This window comes from Choloepus didactylus, chromosome 2, assembly GCF_015220235.1.
Source record: "Choloepus didactylus isolate mChoDid1 chromosome 2, mChoDid1.pri, whole genome shotgun sequence".
NCBI classification, from domain to species: Eukaryota; Metazoa; Chordata; class Mammalia; order Pilosa; family Megalonychidae; genus Choloepus; species Choloepus didactylus.
In genome coordinates, this window is record NC_051308.1 from 48,512,792 (window position 1) to 48,530,979 (window position 18,188).

Genomic DNA, 18,188 nt, shown 5'->3' on the forward strand with positions numbered 1-18,188 from the left:
AATTGGTATAGATCTGGGATCCTTTCTTTTCCAGACTTCTATTAGTAAGACCCCAATCTGGATCACTACCACCATCAAACATAAAAACTCGCCCCCCTCTCCCATCTCTTATGCCATTTTCTCTGGCAAAAAAGTGAAGGAGTTGCAGAGAGAGCAGACCCTTAACATTTCTTATATTGTCTTGAAATTAGTTAAATTACCAAGTAAAAACCTATTCCATAAAATGAGCATTTTCTGAATTAACTCAAGGAGTTTTTCCTCATAAGAGTAGAGTTTATAAAGTCAACATTAAACATTTAAAAAATATTGTCATACAACATTTAAAATTATATTTGTTTAAATAGGGCTATAATACTTTCAGTACTTAATCACATACATTTATCACATACCTAAAATATTTTAATGGTGTGCCATCCCAAAAGAAATGCTTCAAAGTAGAACAAAGATTAAGTAGATATCACAAAAGAGACAAAAAAATTCTGTCTACTATGGGGCACATAGTTTTTGAAGTATGATTTTTTTTTTTACAAGGATCAATTGCCTAATGTTTAAGACAATAATGTCTCCTCTCCATTTTATTTTTTAATGCATTTTTTTATTGTGAACTTTAACATGTATACGTAACAGTGATAACTTTAAAAGTATGACTCAAGAAGTAGTTAGAGAATCAATTTCAAAGAATGTCATGAATCACAGTTCCCCAACTTCAGCTGTTTCCATTATTGTAAAATATAGCATATGTTCTAGTTTGCTAATGCTGCTGGAATGCAAAACACCAGAGATGGATTGGCTTTTACAAAAGTGGGTTTATTTGGTTACACAGTTACAGTCTTAAGGCCGTAAAGTGTCCAAGGTAACACATCAGCAATCGGGTACCTTCACTGGAGGATGGCCGGTGGTGTCCGGAAAACCTCTGTTAGCTAGGAAGGCAAGCGGCTGGCCTCTGTTCCAAAGTTCTGGTTTCAAAATGGCTTTCTCCCAGGGTGTTCCTCTCTAGGCTGCAGTTCCTCAAAAATGTCACTCTTAGTTGCACTTGGGATATTTGTCCTCTCTCAGCTTCTCTGGAGCAAGAGTCTGTTTTCAACAGCCGCCCCCAAACTGTCTGTCATCAGCAGCTCCTGTGCTTTCTTCAGAGTGTCCCTCTTGGCTGCAGCTCCTCTTCAAAATGTCACCCTCAGCTGCACTGAGTTCCTTCTGTTATGTTAGCTCAATTATATGGCTCCACTGATCAACTTAGACCCACCCGGAATGGTGCAGCAACACTTCCATGGAAATTATCTGATCAGCATCATCACCCACAGCTGGGTGGGGCGCATTCCAAAGAAACACTCAAAGAATTACAGTCTAATCAACACTGATAACATCTGCCCACACAAGATTACATCAAAGATAATGGCATTTGGGGGACACAATATATTCAAACTGGCACAACATACATACAGAAAGGTGTCAACTTTCGATGTACAGCTCAACAAGCAGTTATATAGGTAATTTCAAAAATTGTTATGGGTTACAGTTCCACAGTTTCAGTTCTTTCCTTATTATGCAATATAGAGTATACACAGCACAATTCAACAAATAGCAATAGAGCAAATTTCAAAGGATGCTGTAGGTTACAGTTCCATGTCATCTACCTCCTTCCAGCTGGTCTACACCCCAGCATCCAAATATATATATATATATATATATATATATGTAAGTTTCAGTATTCATAGAGCTCTGTCAAATCCTATCATGCCTGTTGCTACCCCTTCCTCTCAATCTCCTTCTCCATCTTCAGGGGTGTCTAGGCAGTGGACACCCTAACTTGTTCATATTGAAAGGGGATGTCAACAGGCTGGGGAAGGGGGGCTGCATCTGATTGTTCTTAAGGAGGCTGCTGGATTTTAGGACTTGTCTGGCATAGGAACAATGGTGGATTTAACTTCCTGAGAGATAAAACTTAGTGAGTGAATCTTTTAGAGAATCTCAGGTACAAACCTAGGCATTTGGGGACTACTTTTGGTAAGGGCATAGCATACCGTGACCATATGGGATATCTAGCTGGAGCTTGCAAAAGAGAAACCTCCAGGGTAGCCTCCCAACTCTATTTGGGGTCCCTTAGCCACTGTGACTTCAGCTTATTACCTTTCTTTCTCCCCCTTTTGGTCAAGTAGGCATTTTCAGTCCCTCGCTGCCAGGGCCAGGCTCATTCCTAGGAGTCATGTCCCACGTCACCAGGGAGATTCATTCCCCTGGGAGTCATGTCCCTCATAGGAGGGGAGATTAATGAATTTATTTGCCAAGTTGGGCTTAGCAAGAGACAGGCCACATCTGAGCAACAAAACAGGTTCTCTGGAGGTGCCTCTTAGGCGTAATTATAGGCGGGCTCAGCCTCCCATTTACAACCCTAAGTTTCACAAGAGCAAGCCTCAAGTCAAGGGCCTGATTTATTTAGTGGGTTCTTAATTTCACTTAATATGTATTCTATCCCAAGATAAACAGTTAGTTTCTTACATTATCTTCACTTACTTGTACAATCCTCATCACTATCAACTTTGAACGATTATCATAACATAATGCATCCCAGAGCTCTTATCAACTGCGAATTATTCATCCCTAGTATTAGTGTAGTGTTGGTGAGATACTCTTATTAAATATAGTCTTTAATTTGTAATGGGTAGTTTTTCCATATACCAACCACTCTGTTTCCTCTCCATTTTAAAGGGTAGCATTGACTCCGTGAATTCTTCCCTCTTGATTATTCTGGGAAAAAGGTTTGTTGCCCATGGCAAATGGTTCAGATTAATAGGATTATTTCATTTTCTAGTTTATGTGGAATATAAAATTATTATTCTGCCATGATAAGTAATGGTAAGAACTTTGAAACAACGGGCTCCCAAAACAGTGAAGCAGATACAATTATGTTTTTTTAAAATTCTGTTGAATATTTAATACTTTTAATGATTTATGTGGTATGTCTTTAATGAGGCTTGGCAGTAATTAAGGACTGAATTCTGGCATAAGACAAAAGCACTCAATTGACATCCTTGTCTTCGTCTACATTCTGCCGTTAATACGGTGTGACCATAGGCAGGGCTTTGGGCCTCAAATTTTCTCCCTTTTTTTTTTTTTTTTTTTTTCCCCCTTTTAATTTTTATTGAGATTGTTCAGATACCATACAATTATCCAAAGTTCCAAAGTGTACAATCAGTTGCCCCTGATACTCTCATACAGCTGTGCATCCATCACCACTCTTAATTTTTGTTCAATTTTAGAAACTTTCAGTACTCCGGACAAGAAATAAAATGAAAGATGAAAAAAAAAAAAAAGAAACTCAAATCCTCCCATATCCCTAACCATCCCCCCTGAATTGTTGACTTGTAGGGTTGGTATAGTACATTTGTTACTGTTTATGAAAGAACATTTGAAGTACTACTTACTGTAGTATATAGTTTGCAATAGGTATATATTTCTTCCCTATATGCCCCTCTATTATTAACTTCTAATTATATTGTCATACATTTGTCCTGGTTCATGGAAGAGATTTCTAATATTTGTACAGTTAATCATAGAATTTGCCCACCATAGGATTCAGTTTTATACATTCCAATCTTTTGATCTCCAGCTTTCCTTCTGGTGACATATATGACTCTGAGCTTCCCCTTTCCACCTCATTCATGCACTCAAATTTTCTCCTTTTGAAGTGAAAAGGTTTTTTTTATTCAACAGACTTTAAGCACTATTTTTCAGACACTGTGCTTTGGGGTATAAAAAACAAGGAATGATTTTCCACTTGAGAATAGTCTAGAGGGAAAGGCAGTGTGATCCTTACAGGTATTTGAAACTTCCCACATTTCTGATTCTACCACATTATCAGTTGATAAGCTGTTCATTTGGCAAATGTGGGTTTGACAGTAGTTTTCAGTCTCTTTAACTGAGCAGATGTGAGCATGGGGGAGTGCCCTTTTACTTTCTGATGCATGAATAATCCATACTTGAAATCGTGCAGCTGTGAGGATCAAGCTTTTTATGTGCTTTAGCCAAACTAAACAGTCGCTCAAAATTCTGTGCTTATGGGAACCCTATAGCAGCATTGCACATTTAATTTCCTAACACAGTGATTAATAGACTTGTCTTACTTCTTAAGAATGAAAATTTAAAAAGCATTTCTATTAGTTTTTTATGCTGTGTAACAAATTACAAAGTTAGTGTCTTAAAACACATTTGTTTATTATTTCACAGTTTTAGTGGGTCAGAAGTCTGAGTGTGGCTTAGCTGGGTCCTCTGCTCTTGGTCTCACAAAGGTGCAATCAAGGTGTTGGCCAGGGCGAATCTCATCTGAGGCTCAGGGACCTCTTTTAAGCTCGTGCAGTTGTTGGCAGAATTCACTTTGTTGCAGCTGTAGAGCTTGGGGGAGCTTGCGTCTTCAAGATCAGTAGGAGAATCTCTCATTTCTAGACTCTCTTTTAAAGGGCTCTCATGATTAGGTCAGGTCCATCCAGAGTAATCTCCCTTTTCTTTAACTTGAAGTTAGTTCATTAGGAACCTAAATTATATCCTCAAATTCAATCACTTTTGCCATATTCCATTAGTTAGAAGCAAGTTAACAGGTCCTGCCCACACTCAAGGTTAGAAGATTATGCAAAAGTATGAATACCAAAAGGTGGGAATCATAAGAGCCATTGTAGCATTCTGCCTAAATGGTGTTTTTTATTTTTGTTGTTGTTAAATATTGACTTAAATATATACATATTTTGTAGGGTATGAAAACAAACACTACAACACCCCATTTAGTAAATGGATCATTGAAATTCCTTAGTGCTCCTCCATGTTTGTGTACCTTTTCCTACCCCACAAAGGTAACCATTGTCCAGAATCTTGTATTTGCCATTCCCTTACCTTTCTTTATAATTTAGCATCCTTTTTTGGTAACTCTAAATAAGGTGTTGTTTTATGTTATGTGTTTTTGAGTTTTTTATAAAAAAGAATTACATGTTTTTTCTTTGACTGGTTTTGATCATCTAAATTATGTTCCTAGAATTCATTTGTCTTTTTGCATGAAGCCGTAGGCCATTTTAACTGCTGTGTACTTCTGCATTGTATGACTGTCCATCAATTTATTTTCCTATTCTAGGGTTGATGAACATTTGGGGTTTTCTAGTTTGGGGAGGATTACAGACAGTAGTGCTGTGTACATTCTTGCATGTTTTTTGATGCACCTATGCAAGGATTCTTGAGGTCACTAGTTGTCAACCAGGGATTGTTTTTTGCTGCCTAAAACATTCTTATTCTTACTCTTCCACCTTGTCCTCCTCTTCCTCTCTTTTACTTGATTAACTGCTATGTATCCTTCAGGTTGCAGCTTAAATGCTACTTTTTCCATGCAAGACCTGATCCTTTTGGACTAGGTTCTTCCTTGCGTCCTATAAATCTTCTTTCATAGCACTAACCATACTTTATAATTGTGGCTTGTTCTGTTGTCTTTTTCTCTGGACGCTTGAGTTCCGTGAGGATAGAGACTGCGTCTGTCCTTTTCCTTATTTTGTACAGAGTACTTAGTAAGGTGGCAAAATCTGGGTTTAGTAGGATTGATCCTATCATTCATTATCATTACACCAATTTCCTCAAACAATGTGTCAGTCTTTCATCCATCTTATTCTAAGCAGAGTGTCAGATACCTACAGAAAAATACATAGCTTGGTTAATAAATCATAAAGAAGACTCATTGTGCCCCCCTTCCAGTCACAGTATTCACCCTTCTACCTAGAGCCAACCATTATTTTGATTTCTAGAACTATAGATTGGTGTTTGTTTTTTCAACCTTATTTAAGGAATCATGCAATATGTTTTTTTTTTATTCTAACTTACTTTACTTAGCATTATGTTTGTATGTTTCATTCACGTTTTCTGTTGTATATTATAGTGGTTCCTTCTCTGTGGTATTTCACTGTATAACTATTATACAATCTGTGTTTCCATTTTATTGTTGAAGAACATTTAGGTTATTTCCAGTTTGGAGCTATTGAGAAGAGGCTGTGAATGTTCTTATACACATCTTTTGGTAGAGGTGTCCATTTCTTCTGGGTGGTGGTGCTGGGTTATAGGAAATGCTTAGGTTCAGCTTTTATAGATACTGCCAACAGTTGCCCATGGTATTTCCAACTTACACTCTTACCACTATGCCTTTTGGGGTTCATAGTGCTTCTTGAATCTATAACTTGATGACTTTGCCCAGTTTTGGAACATCTGGCCTTTGTCTCTTCAAATATTGCTTCTGGTGCCTTTCTTTTTCATTTGGGTCTCCCAGTAAACATATGTTAGTTCTTTTTACCAGGTTGTATAAATCTCTTAACATTCTTTTCTGCATTTTCCATCTTTTTTTCTTTTTATACTTTACTCTAAATGTTTTCTTCTGACCCATTCAGTAATTTTCTCTTCAGCTGTGTCTCCTATCAACCCATTCATTGGATATGTAATTTCATTTATTGTATTTTTTTTACACTTCTGGAATTTCCATTTGATTCTTTTATATTTTCCAGTTCTTTGACAGGATTCTCCACCTTGTCATTTAATTTATTTAACATATTGATCATAGTTCTTTTTAAATTCGTGTCTGATATCTCTTGTGGTTTGTGTTTTTTTTCCCTTTTTCCCCCCTTGGTTTGATGAAATTTGTCCTTTTTGAATGCTTATTTTGTACTATCTTTTGGACAGAATACGTGAAAATCACAGTGATTACATCATCCAGAGCCTAAGTATTCTTTCTTTGCTCCTAGCATGCAGTTAGGCTAAGGACGGATCATCTTAATCCAACCAAGAATTGAACTAATTCCAAGCTAGACTTAAGTCTTTGTGAAGCCAGTATATTTTTGTTTTGTCTTGACTCCTAGGGGTATAGCCCTTTGTTCTTTCAACCAGAAGCCTGACGTGTTTGTTTTCCATAGCCGCTCTTTCTAACCATGTGAGACCACCAAAAATGCTGCTTAATTTCTCATCCTCCCAGTAGAAGTTTTCAGATTAACAAATGGCACCAAATGTCAGTTTTGCTTCCTTGAGTTTCCTTCCCTTCTCTCCATGATATGGGCTGTATAGTTCTTGCTGCCTTAGTAGTTCTTCAGTGCTTTCAAATACATGTTTTTAATATTTTGTTCATTTTTCATAGTTGTTCTTAGCAGAGGGTTAGTTCTAGTTCACCATTACTTGAAGTTTGGCTTTGTCTCTTAAAAACTGAGCTTATCAGGTAGTTTTTTCTTCAACCACACTGGTTTCTTTAGCTAGTCCATTTAGAAAACAGAATGTTGTACTACAAATCAGAAATTCAGTGAAATAGTATTATGTGCTAATTTAACACAAATTTAACTCTGCGTGTTTAGCAAAAAGAAAAGACATAAAGAAGAAAAACAACAGTTGAAATAGGGGAAGAAAAATAGCAGTTCAAGTAGTGAGAACGCTTTGGCTAGCCATTCTTCTCTATTAGCTTATATCCCAGAGTGAGCATTAGAAGGAAACTTTGAGTCTGCTGTTCCCTCATCTCAATAGACTGAACTTGCTGGAAATAATTCTTTCCTAAAGAATTTCAGGAGTAGTTTTGATTGTATACAATTTTTGTTTTTCCTGCTGACCTTAGAACCCAACATCCATTTAAGCTTTAACTACACTGTAAAGAAAAGTAAATATATATTCCTTTTGTTTCTCATTGGTATTAATCATTTCTGTAATTTAAATTTTCTTTTGCCTTTATATTGTCTTTTAAAGTCTGTCTATTATGTAAAATCTATCTTTTCTCTGTTTTTTTTGAACACATATGCTGTATCTAGAGTTGCTTTCTTCGGTATAAAACAGTCCAAGACTGCACAATTATTGTCAAGGTTACTATCTTATATCATCAATCAAATATTTCTTGTTCGTCAGAAATAAATCCAGAGTGACAGCAAATCTCCCTCATTATCTATATCTTACCTCTCTTTCAGTTTTACAATGTGTGGTAGAACAGTTTTCCAGTGTTTTTTTTTTTGTGTGGTAAGATGGTCTGTACTATATTTATAGTATCCTATACATCTCCTTGTACCCCTGAACCTTCTAAAGTTGCTGACAAGCAGTAAATTGAAAATAGCAAGCAGCAGCTTAAGGGACTTGGGGATAAGGGTTGGATTTATCCTCCCATAAGATCAAATCAAATCTAACTTAAGAAATTTAAAACAACTGGAATGATCTCTTTAATTAGGCTATTTCATGGCTAAAATAAAACATCCCAAAAGTCTAAAAACCATAAAGTTAAATATATTCAGTATACTTATTATCTCTAGCTTAGATAAAATACTTCAAGGGCCTTTGTCATTTTGAGAGAGATAGTAGATCAAGTGTGTGTTCTGACAAAGGATGTACAGAGTGGCTTGCTATTTTGAAGAATAAAATTTGACCGCTACCAAATATTAAAACCTATCACTTGACAATTAATAGTAGAGAGAACTACACTAAGGTAGATATGTGCTCTTGACCAGACGGATAATATTGTAACTGACTTCTAGAATCCCAAAGCCACATGCCTGGCTCTCCTGCTAAAAGAATAATATGAGAGTACATAAGAAACAGTATCAGCACGTTTCAAGTAGTTGTGTCATAGAGGAAAATTAATTTCACTATGCCTCCATTTATTATTAAATTAGCAAATTTTAGTATGTTCCTTTTATTGAAAGCACAGTGGTAGGTTCTCTGCTAGGGCAGTTGGTAAATAGTTGGATATTACTTTAGTTCTTTGCCCACACTGGCTTGACTAACCGTTCTTTAACCCTTCTACCTAGTTAATGCTACTGTTGGCTATCCATAACTTAACTCCTGTCACCCTTCAATACTGACTGAAAACATACTTGTATTATATATAAGCTATTTTTCCTTAGTTGGCCTCTCTGTGCTTTCTAAAATGTGCACTCAGAAATCATTTTTAAAATTAATCTGGACTAGCAGTCTAAGAAGGCAGTTTTGAGGCAATGTTCTTTTTAAATGATTGTTTGGAAACACTTTTTTTTCCCCTTATCTTTCTTTTCCTCCTCACTCCTCCCCGACTTTAAAAAAAAATCTGTTAATGACTCAAGTGATAGGAATTTCAGATTAGAAAGGTGTAAGGGTATTTGGGGGGAATGATGATGTCCTTACAGCATCCCTTATAAGATGATATTTTGTTAATGATGGTCTAGCCACCTCTTGAGTTGTAGGGTCTCTGTGAATGTAGGAAATAAGGAGCCTTTGAATGTTATTGGAATGCCCCGTTTTTCAGTGCTGATATAAATAACAGTAAGTTTTTCTTTCTAACCTTACATAATTTCCCTTATAATTTATGTGTTGATCCATCAGTGTTAGTACTACTTCTCATTTGTACAAACTGACAAATACTTAGTACTGTACCACTGTTGGGTTCACTTTGTCTTAATTTTTTTTTCCAGGCTGCCAGTACACCACTGAATCCTTTAAGTTTTCAGTGTGAATTTGTAAAACTCAGGATTGACCTTCTGCAAGCCTTCTCTCAACTTATCTGTACTTGTAATAGCCTAAAGACAAGTCCCCCACCTGCAATTGCCACAACAATTGCCATGACCTTAGGAAATGACCTTCAGAGATGTGGTCGCATCTCCAATCAGGCATGTCTTAACTTTATTTTCAGTGCAGTTTTTATTTACGTTTCAGAGGTTTTTGAGGTTGGTTGTAAGATAAGAAATTCTGAAAGTCAGTGGTTAGACTCATAGATATTAAGCGTCAAATGTTTATTAACTCATCTGTCTTGCCAGAAATAGGCTGTTACTAGAGAGTACGACAAGGTGATTGATGATGTCTCACTAGCTGCTATGTATTTATATAAAAAGAAAAGGTTTGCATTTTAGAGTAATTTGAGAATGTTTATAACTCTGTTAATTATTTCAATGGAACTTGAAGCTAAAAATGCAAATGTTTCTTTTTCTGTATATCACATATAACTTGTGAACATGCATTGTTTTGTTTGCCATCTTTATGGATTTTATTTAACAAGGTTTATAAAAATGAATGGAATGACAATGAAAGAGTTCAGGTGTTTTTTTGGATTTTTATTGTTTGAGTATGGTTTTTGTTACATTTTGATTTTTTTGTTGTTTATACAATAATGATAATATGTTTGTCATAATTGATCATTTTCCTTCTTTACAGATGAAACAGTCAATGGAAGAATTTCGAGGCCTTGCATCCCGATATGGGGATCTTTATCAGGCATCTTTTGATGCTGATTCAGCAACTTTGAGGAATGTAGAACTATATCCTATTTTCTTATTTGGGGAAGGAGTCCTTTTAAATGTAGAGTAAATACTTCAGTTATGCTTAATTACAAAATTACATAAGCCTACAGATTTATTATAATTAATAATGTCCCCTTTGAAATCTAGTATGAGCAGTGTATGTTTACTTTTTAAATCCAACCAAGCTTTAAGAGAAAGTGGTGACCCACAGGTGATCTTTTGTCACCTCTAGGAAGAGCATCCATACACATATCCTACCAGTGTTACATAGTGTGTGCTCATTTGTGCTACAGAGGACAACACAGTACATTTTTCCACTAGACAACCATTTTCTGTTTTACTTTTTTGCATGGTTAACAGCTCTGGTTCCCACCACCTTTATTAATCATCTATTCAATATTTTAGTCATTACTTTAATTCCCTAAACCCTCTTTAAGTTCTCCATATTTACTTATTAGCAGCCTCAAATCCTCTTTGAAACAAGGCAAGAAAAATCATTTTTTAATTTATAGGACTTATAAATTAGTAGTTCTTGGCATTTTGGTTTATTGATTGAAAATCAGTGAATGCTCTGGATCCTCTGCCCTACAAAACGTGTGTGTATATACATATGTGTGTGTGTGTGTGTGTGTATGTGTGTGTGTGTGTGTGCAAATACACCCCAAAATTTGCATGTAATTTCAGAGTTGTTGACTGATCCCTTGAGTCTCAGTATATGAGCCTCTGGTGTAAAAGCATTCTGAAGACCATTGATTTTTTTAAACTTTTATTAGTGAAACCTTTTTGTTTGTTTGATTCAGAGTTTTACCCAGAAACCCTCTATATCTAAAACATTTAAAAAAAAAAAAAAAAAAAAACAGTTACTGTAATTGAATCAAGGGAGCCTAGCGCCTGTTGTTTGGTTTCCTCTTCCCCCATGAGACAACCTTTCAAATGTCCTTCTTGGAGCATTTTGAGAACCACTATTATAGACAGCATGTTATCCCTTAAATGGAAATTGAACCTCAGACCCTTTGAGTCAAAAACATTGTGGTTACCATCCTAATCTTGACTGTCATTTAATATTCAGATGATAAAATCTATAGTGGATTTCTTTATTTTCATGTATAACCTTAACATTAATCCAGACAGCAGCAGAGCTGTTTACTGATATCTCACACAATTGAAGCCCTAATTTTGGATCCAGAAACAGCAAGGTAATTCTAATAGTTTACATTACAAAAATCTTTCAGATATGCCAGTTTGAAACTGTTATGTACCCAAGGAAAGACTATGTTCTTTAATGCAATCTTGGCGGGGGGAGGGGGGAGCAGACTTATTATGTGTGGGATCTTTTGATTAGGTTGTTTGCATGGAGATGTCTCTCACCCGGTTGTGGGTGAGACATTTTGATTAGATTATTTCCATGGAGGTGTGGCCCCACCCATTCAAGGTGAGTCTTAATTAGCTTACTGGAGTCCTTAAGAGGAGCTCAGAGGCCAACATAGACACAGATGCTTGGAGATGCAGACACAAAGACATTTGGAGATGCTGAGCTAAGAGATGCAGCCCAGGAATAGCTAAAGAGGGTCCCCAGACCCTTAGAGAGAGATGCCGTGAGAGAATAAGCAAAGATGCACAGGAACTGAGAGAGAGAAGCTAAGAGTGACAGAAGCCCAGAGACTTTTTGGAGAAAGCCATTTTGAAACCAGAATCCAGGAGCAAAGGACCAGCAGATGCCAGCCACGTGCCTTCCCAACTGACAAAGGTGTTCTGGATGCCATCGGCTTTTCTTCATTGAAGATATCCTCTTGTTGATGCCTTAGTTTGGGCACTTTTATAGCCTTAGAACTGTAATTTTATAATGTAAAAAATCCCCTTTATAAAAGCCAATCCATTTCTGGTATTTTTGCATTCCGGCAGCTTTCGTAAACCGCAACAATTACCTATTCATCTACAACAATGCTGTAGAAGGAAAAGATACTATAGAAGAAGAAACAAAAAGGATGATCTCCACCAGCATTACCCAAAGACACATACTAGTGTCCAAATCTAGCTCCATTATTTACTGGCCTCCTGCCTCTTTTTTTTTTTTTCCTAAATACTAATTTGGAGAAATAATCGAGAGGGACTTCTCTATCCTATTTAAACATTTTCTATTATATACTTAATTAAACTTTGCTGTGGAAAAATTGAGCTAATAATACAATTAAACTTTAACTTGAGATTTTTATTCTTTGGTTTCCCAAACAAAAATTCCTTCTTTTGCTTTATTACAGTTCTTCTCCTCTCCCCATTAACTAAATAATTGTTCAAAACATTTTTGTTAATGAATGAGCCTTTCATTTTTCTCCATTGTAGTATTCTGTTTTTGAATAGTGGAATCCTATTTATAATAACAATCTAGTATGACCTGTGATTCTAAGATCAGCCTCCTCAAAGAAAATATAGTCAACAAAGCAGTTTAAGTGTCTCTCCCCTAAAGCATTGACTTGCCATATCTTTTCAAAAGGGTAATAACAAGATCCTTAACTTCTGTTTAAAAGTAGTAGCTATTCTCAGACTAAGTCACTTGGTCCCTCCTCATCTAATCTATTTTAATATCTTTGTGACATACTAATTTTCAGGTTTTTTTTCCACTTATCCTACTCTTATCTGTGTTTGTTTTCCCCTCAAACATGGAATATTCTTTTTCTGTAAGCCAAGTTACTTCCCTTTTAAATTTCAAAATTGTCCTTGAATAATTCACATCTTTCACAGAGTTTTTCCTAAGTAATTAGTATATCTGGCTCACACTATCTTTGATCATGCCATACTCACTTTACCTCTTCAGTACACATATGTCGTTGTATTATTGATTATTGTGTTTAATGTTTTCCCTAAATGACTTTACCAGAGAGATAGGTGCATTGTCTGCAGGAATGGTATAAAAGGAGTTATCTATACATCTCACACATCCCCCAGCACCCCTTCCTACCACCCTTTTCTACTCTTCTCCATCCCCACCCATCCTTAAACCCATTCCCCTAGCCTCTGCCCTTCACAGCAGTGAAAAATTAGAAAATTGGAAAAAAAAGCTTTTACCTTGAATGATAGTGCTTTGGGTCTCTCATGCTCAATAATGTACAACTGCAAGGTGTGGAATCCTTCTGAAAGTTCTGTTCTTAGTATTGTATACTATTGTGACTTCTAAATAAAGAAGGACCTGCTGCTGAGAAGAACCTTGAGAAGGTGAAGCATACCCAGAATTATTCTCTAAAAGTAGAGTTAATTGACTGTATCACTATGGTTTTTATAAAAGTCTGTCTATCTCTTCTATAATGTAGATGATTTTGGGGGGAGAGGAGACCTTGTCTTGTTCAACTTGTATCTCCAATAACTAACATAGTGTCTGAGCCAGTATATTCAATAAATGTGGCCCGGAAGGGGTAGATGTTTGTGACTTAGGAATGTTATCATCCATCTTACACCATCTTTGCAAGATTGTCAAGAAAATGTATTTTGAGATACTCATCTATTATGTCCTTCTACGCTAGCTTTTTCTTCACTCTTTATGATTCCTTTGCACTTAACATTTATTTCCACTGCCTATTAAATAAGAAAATGACTACTAGCCATGACAGAGCAGGTAGTACTAGACTTTCCTTCCTGCTGTAAACAACTAGAAAACTGGATAAAACATGAACCATCTGTTTTTGGACATTGGACAATAGGAAGCACAGGAATGTAAGCACTGGGAGAGACACAAATGAGGTAAGACCTACCACAGTCCCTGCTTTCTGTCTGGAGGCACTTTATAAACTGCTGCTAAAGGAGGAATCCAAGCAGAACATGGTGGTCTTGCTTAGTTGAAGATGCAGTGATCAAGGTTCGGAGAACCTGAGGAAGCTAGAAATTGCAGGTAAGGGTACAGAAGGGGGAAGAAGCTTCCCAGAGAAAGAGTTTCAGAAATTCAGACTAGAATACCAAACTGAATACCAGACTGTGTTGGCTAAATACCAAACTGTGAAACCTTCATAGGCTAAGCAAACCATGACTACTAGGAAAAGAATAATTACCAGGAAACTATAAGCTGAACAATTATCAGAGCTGATAAGGACTGAGTCATGTTTGAGTTCCAACCAGCCAAATTGGAGAGAGCTTCGGAACACCCATGGTACTGAGGAGACACATAAAGGGGCATGACACATGTGTAGCAGGACAGCAGTAGTTCTAAAGTAAAGACTACTCTATACCTGTCCTAACAAAGCTTTTAAATAAACTTAGAAAAAATTCAAGCTGATGTACAAGTAACTTGACTGTCTACCAAAAAAAGTTAACATTCATTAAAGATAACAAAAACCAAAAGCTCAGCACTATAAGAATCACAAGAGTAGTATCCAATTACTAGGCATGTGAAGAAGCAGGAAAATATGACAAGTTACCACAAGAAAATTTAGTGAATTAGAAAACATACTTAGAAATGACGAAGGTAATCGAATTAACAGGCTCAGACCATAAAATGGCTACTATAAATATTACCAGAGATTTCAAGGTAAATGGTTAACATAATGAGAAGAACCAGATGGAATTTCTAGAGCTGAAAAATACAATATTTTTATTTTGCTTTTCTTTTTGAGGAATAATTTTGATGGATATAGAATTCTAAGTTGACTAGGTTGGCCTTAACAGTAAATTAGATACTGCAAAAGAAAAGATCAGTGAACTTGAAGACATAGTAATAGAAACAGAAACTATCCAAACTGGAACAGATTAAAAAGACTGACAAAAAGGAACAAAATCAAAATTGACCTGAGGCATAATATCAACTGGACTCAATACCATGTCATTGGAGTCTTAGAAGGAGAGAAAAGGGAGGCCAGGAAAAATGTTTTAAAAAATAATAACTGAAGTTTCCGAATTTAATTAAAACTATAAATCCACTGATTTGGAAAAGAATCCCAAGCAGAATACACATAAAACCACAACAAGGCACATATTATAATCAAGTTGCTGAAAAACAATGATAAAGAAGTGGCCAGAGAAAGAAGACTGTTATGTACAGGGGAAGAAAGGTAAGAATAACCATTGATTTCTCATTAGAAATAATGTTAGCCAGAAGAAAATTGGAGCAACATCTTTTAAGTCCTGAAAGAAAGAAAAAAAATGCCAAACTAGTGTTTTATTCACTAAAAATATCCTACAGTAATTAAGCCTAAATAAAGCCACTTTCAGACAAAATATAAGAAAATTTGTCACCAGCAGACGTGCACTACAGAAATGTTAAAGGAAGTTCTGGCGGAAGAAAAATTACTTCGGATATAAATTTAGATTCACAAAATAATTCAAGAGCACTAGAAATGGGGTGAATATGGGGATAAATTTTTATAACAGATTGTTCTTCTCGTTCTTTAATTTTAAGAAAAACAAGCAAAAGTAATAATGTTTTTGGGGGTTATAACATGTAGAAGCAAAATGTATAAAATAACAAATGAAAGGAAGAGGGAAGTGACAGTAATATAGTGGTAAGATTTTTACACTTTACATGAATTGGTATATTATTTGAAAGTAAATTGTGATAAATTAAGAATAAATATTTTAAACTCTGTGGGGCAACCACTGAAAAATAAACAAGCCAGTAGAGGAGATAGAATGGAATACCAAAAAGAAAAAAATATATGCAATCCAAAAGAAGGCAGAGAAAGAGGGAAAAAGGAAGAGAACAAATGGAGAAAGTAGAAAACAAATCATGAAATGGTATACTTAAACCCAGTCATACCAGTAATTACAGTAAATGTAGATGGCCTTATTCTAAATAGATTGTCAAAATGAAGACAAAAGCAACAACCTCTATGCTTACTACAAAAAAAAAAAATTAAGACCCAGATGGATTAAAACGGGGGCAGGAGGCTGGACAGGAGTGTGGAGGGACTGATGGACACTTGGTCAGGTAGCCTGGCATCACGGAGTGCAGGCCATGGGCTGGGGGGATGGGCTGGGTGGGTCTTCCCACTTCACAACATAGAGACAAGGCTCTGAGGCTTCCAAGGGCTTGGCTTGGACCACAGTTGGCTGGGCTGCAGTTTCCTAATGGAGCTCTTGTCTGGGTCAGTAACTGGGGGGGACTCTTCCACCTGCCCATGTCTCAGGGCATCCACACCTCCCCTGCCAAGTGAGGCAGGGCAGTGTTCATGGCAAGGAGCACAGAAGAGGCCCACCTCAATTCCTGTGCTCAACATGAATGCCCTGTCAGTGAGCAGACTGCGGCCATTGCCACCAAGCTCCATTGCCACCATGCTTACCTTCCTGCCACTGGAGGTCATCTAACTTACTGGTGCCTGAGCTTAAGCTGGGACCTGGCAGGGCAAAGCCACTCCTTTAGGGACCCTGACGGTCTTTGTTGACAGCCCCTCTATCTGACCAAGAACCGGGACTTCCAGTACAGCCAGTGGAAACTCAGCGCCATCAAGGTCCTTCTGACCAAAAGCAACTCAAACAATTGCATTGCTTGGCACCAGGTACATGGTTATTTTACCACGGTGGACCTGGGCCAGGTGAGCAGCTTCTACATCAACCAACTTCATCTTTGGCTACTCAGGCCACACCGAGAACTCTGGCAAGCCTTTGGAGAGGAACTTCTACACAGACATTGTCTCTGCCTGACAGGCTCTGTGTACATAGCATGGTATCAGCCCCAACAGCATTATCCTTTATGGGCAGAGCATCGGCAAGGTGCCCACTGTGGACCTGGCATCACATTTCTAGTGCACTACCGTCATGCTGCACTCCTCATTCACCTTTGCTGACACCAGGAAGACCTGCTTCGACACTTTCCCCAACATTGAGGTGTCCAAACACATTGCCCATGCTCATTATGTATGGCATGGCGGACGAGGATCATGGGCTGGCAGTTTACAAGTGCTGTTACAAAGCTATGGAGCCACTGTGGGTGAATGGCACTAGACACAATTAAATTGAGCTCTATAGCCAGTACTTGGAGCACCTATGCTGCTTCATCTCCCAGGAATGCCCCACCAGCATGCCTAACCAGGCCTGCATCTGCAAGCCACACAGGGACTGCTTCAATAAAGAACCCTACCCCACCCTGCCTCTGAACTGCATGAGAACCCCCTGCTGCCTCAAGCTTGAGACAGCAGGTGGGAAAATTACCTTGTCTGGACCCAGGGGCCATTGACCAAGTACATCTGACCCCTCCTTTCCTTTTGGAAACAAAAAGAAAAAATGTGAAAACAAAAGATTTAATTTTTTTTTAAGTGAAAGAACGGAAAAAGATATATCATCCTAACCTTAATAAGAAAGCTAGAGTGACAAGCACTATTGTGAATGATAGAATACATTTCATCATGATAAAGGGTAAATTCAATGGGAAGACATAATCCTAAACACTTACGCACCTACTAACAGAACTGAAAGAAGAAACAAATAAATCCACAATTACAGTTTGAGATTTCAGCACTTTTTTTCTGAGTAATTGATAGAACAATTTGAAAATTGGTTAGGAAATTGTGTTATTCAGGGTTCCCTAGGGAAGCAGAACTGACAAGATATGTGTTTGTGTGTGTAAATATGAGATTTTTTTAATAAGAATTGTCTGATATGACTGTGGGGATGGGCAAGTCCAAATTCCATAGGGCAAGACACAATCTGAGAAAGTTCTCAGTGAATTCTCCAGGAGAAGCTGGCCGGCTGAGGTAGAGATGGAAATACTCTCTTCTAACTGCTGAAGTAATCACTGTTCCTTTTAAGGCCTTTGGCTGATTGGATAAGACTTTTCTCATTGTTGAAGGCAGTCTCCTCAGTTGATTGTAGATGTAGTCAGCCATAGAATTACTGATGATTAAAATCCACAAAACAATCATCACAGTAACCACCAGGCCAGTGCCTGCTTTACCAAACAACTGGACATCAAGTTGACACATGAATTTAACCATCACAGTTCACCCCTTGTCAACTTGGCAACCATAC

At 37.2% G+C, this 18,188-nt stretch overlaps 1 protein-coding gene and 1 pseudogene across 2 annotated transcripts in view; both read left to right on the plus strand.

Annotated features, from left to right (window-relative positions):
* INTS7 (integrator complex subunit 7) overlaps positions 1 to 18,188 on the plus strand; it is a 106,205-nt gene that overhangs the window by 71,136 nt on the left and 16,881 nt on the right. The window contains exons 14-17 of one of the 2 annotated variants that reach the window (XM_037824351.1): positions 9,423 to 9,617; positions 10,159 to 10,262; positions 11,372 to 11,440; positions 12,147 to 13,843. In XM_037824351.1, coding sequence (XP_037680279.1) covers positions 9,423 to 9,617; positions 10,159 to 10,262; positions 11,372 to 11,440; positions 12,147 to 12,279 — 501 coding nt within the window. In that variant the 3' untranslated portion in view covers positions 12,280 to 13,843. Of the gene's footprint in view, positions 1 to 9,422; positions 9,618 to 10,158; positions 10,263 to 11,371; positions 11,441 to 12,146; positions 13,844 to 18,188 lie in introns of those variants that run through there. The other variant, XM_037824343.1, reaches the window with a different exon arrangement.
* LOC119527219 lies at positions 14,686 to 17,569 on the plus strand (annotated as a pseudogene).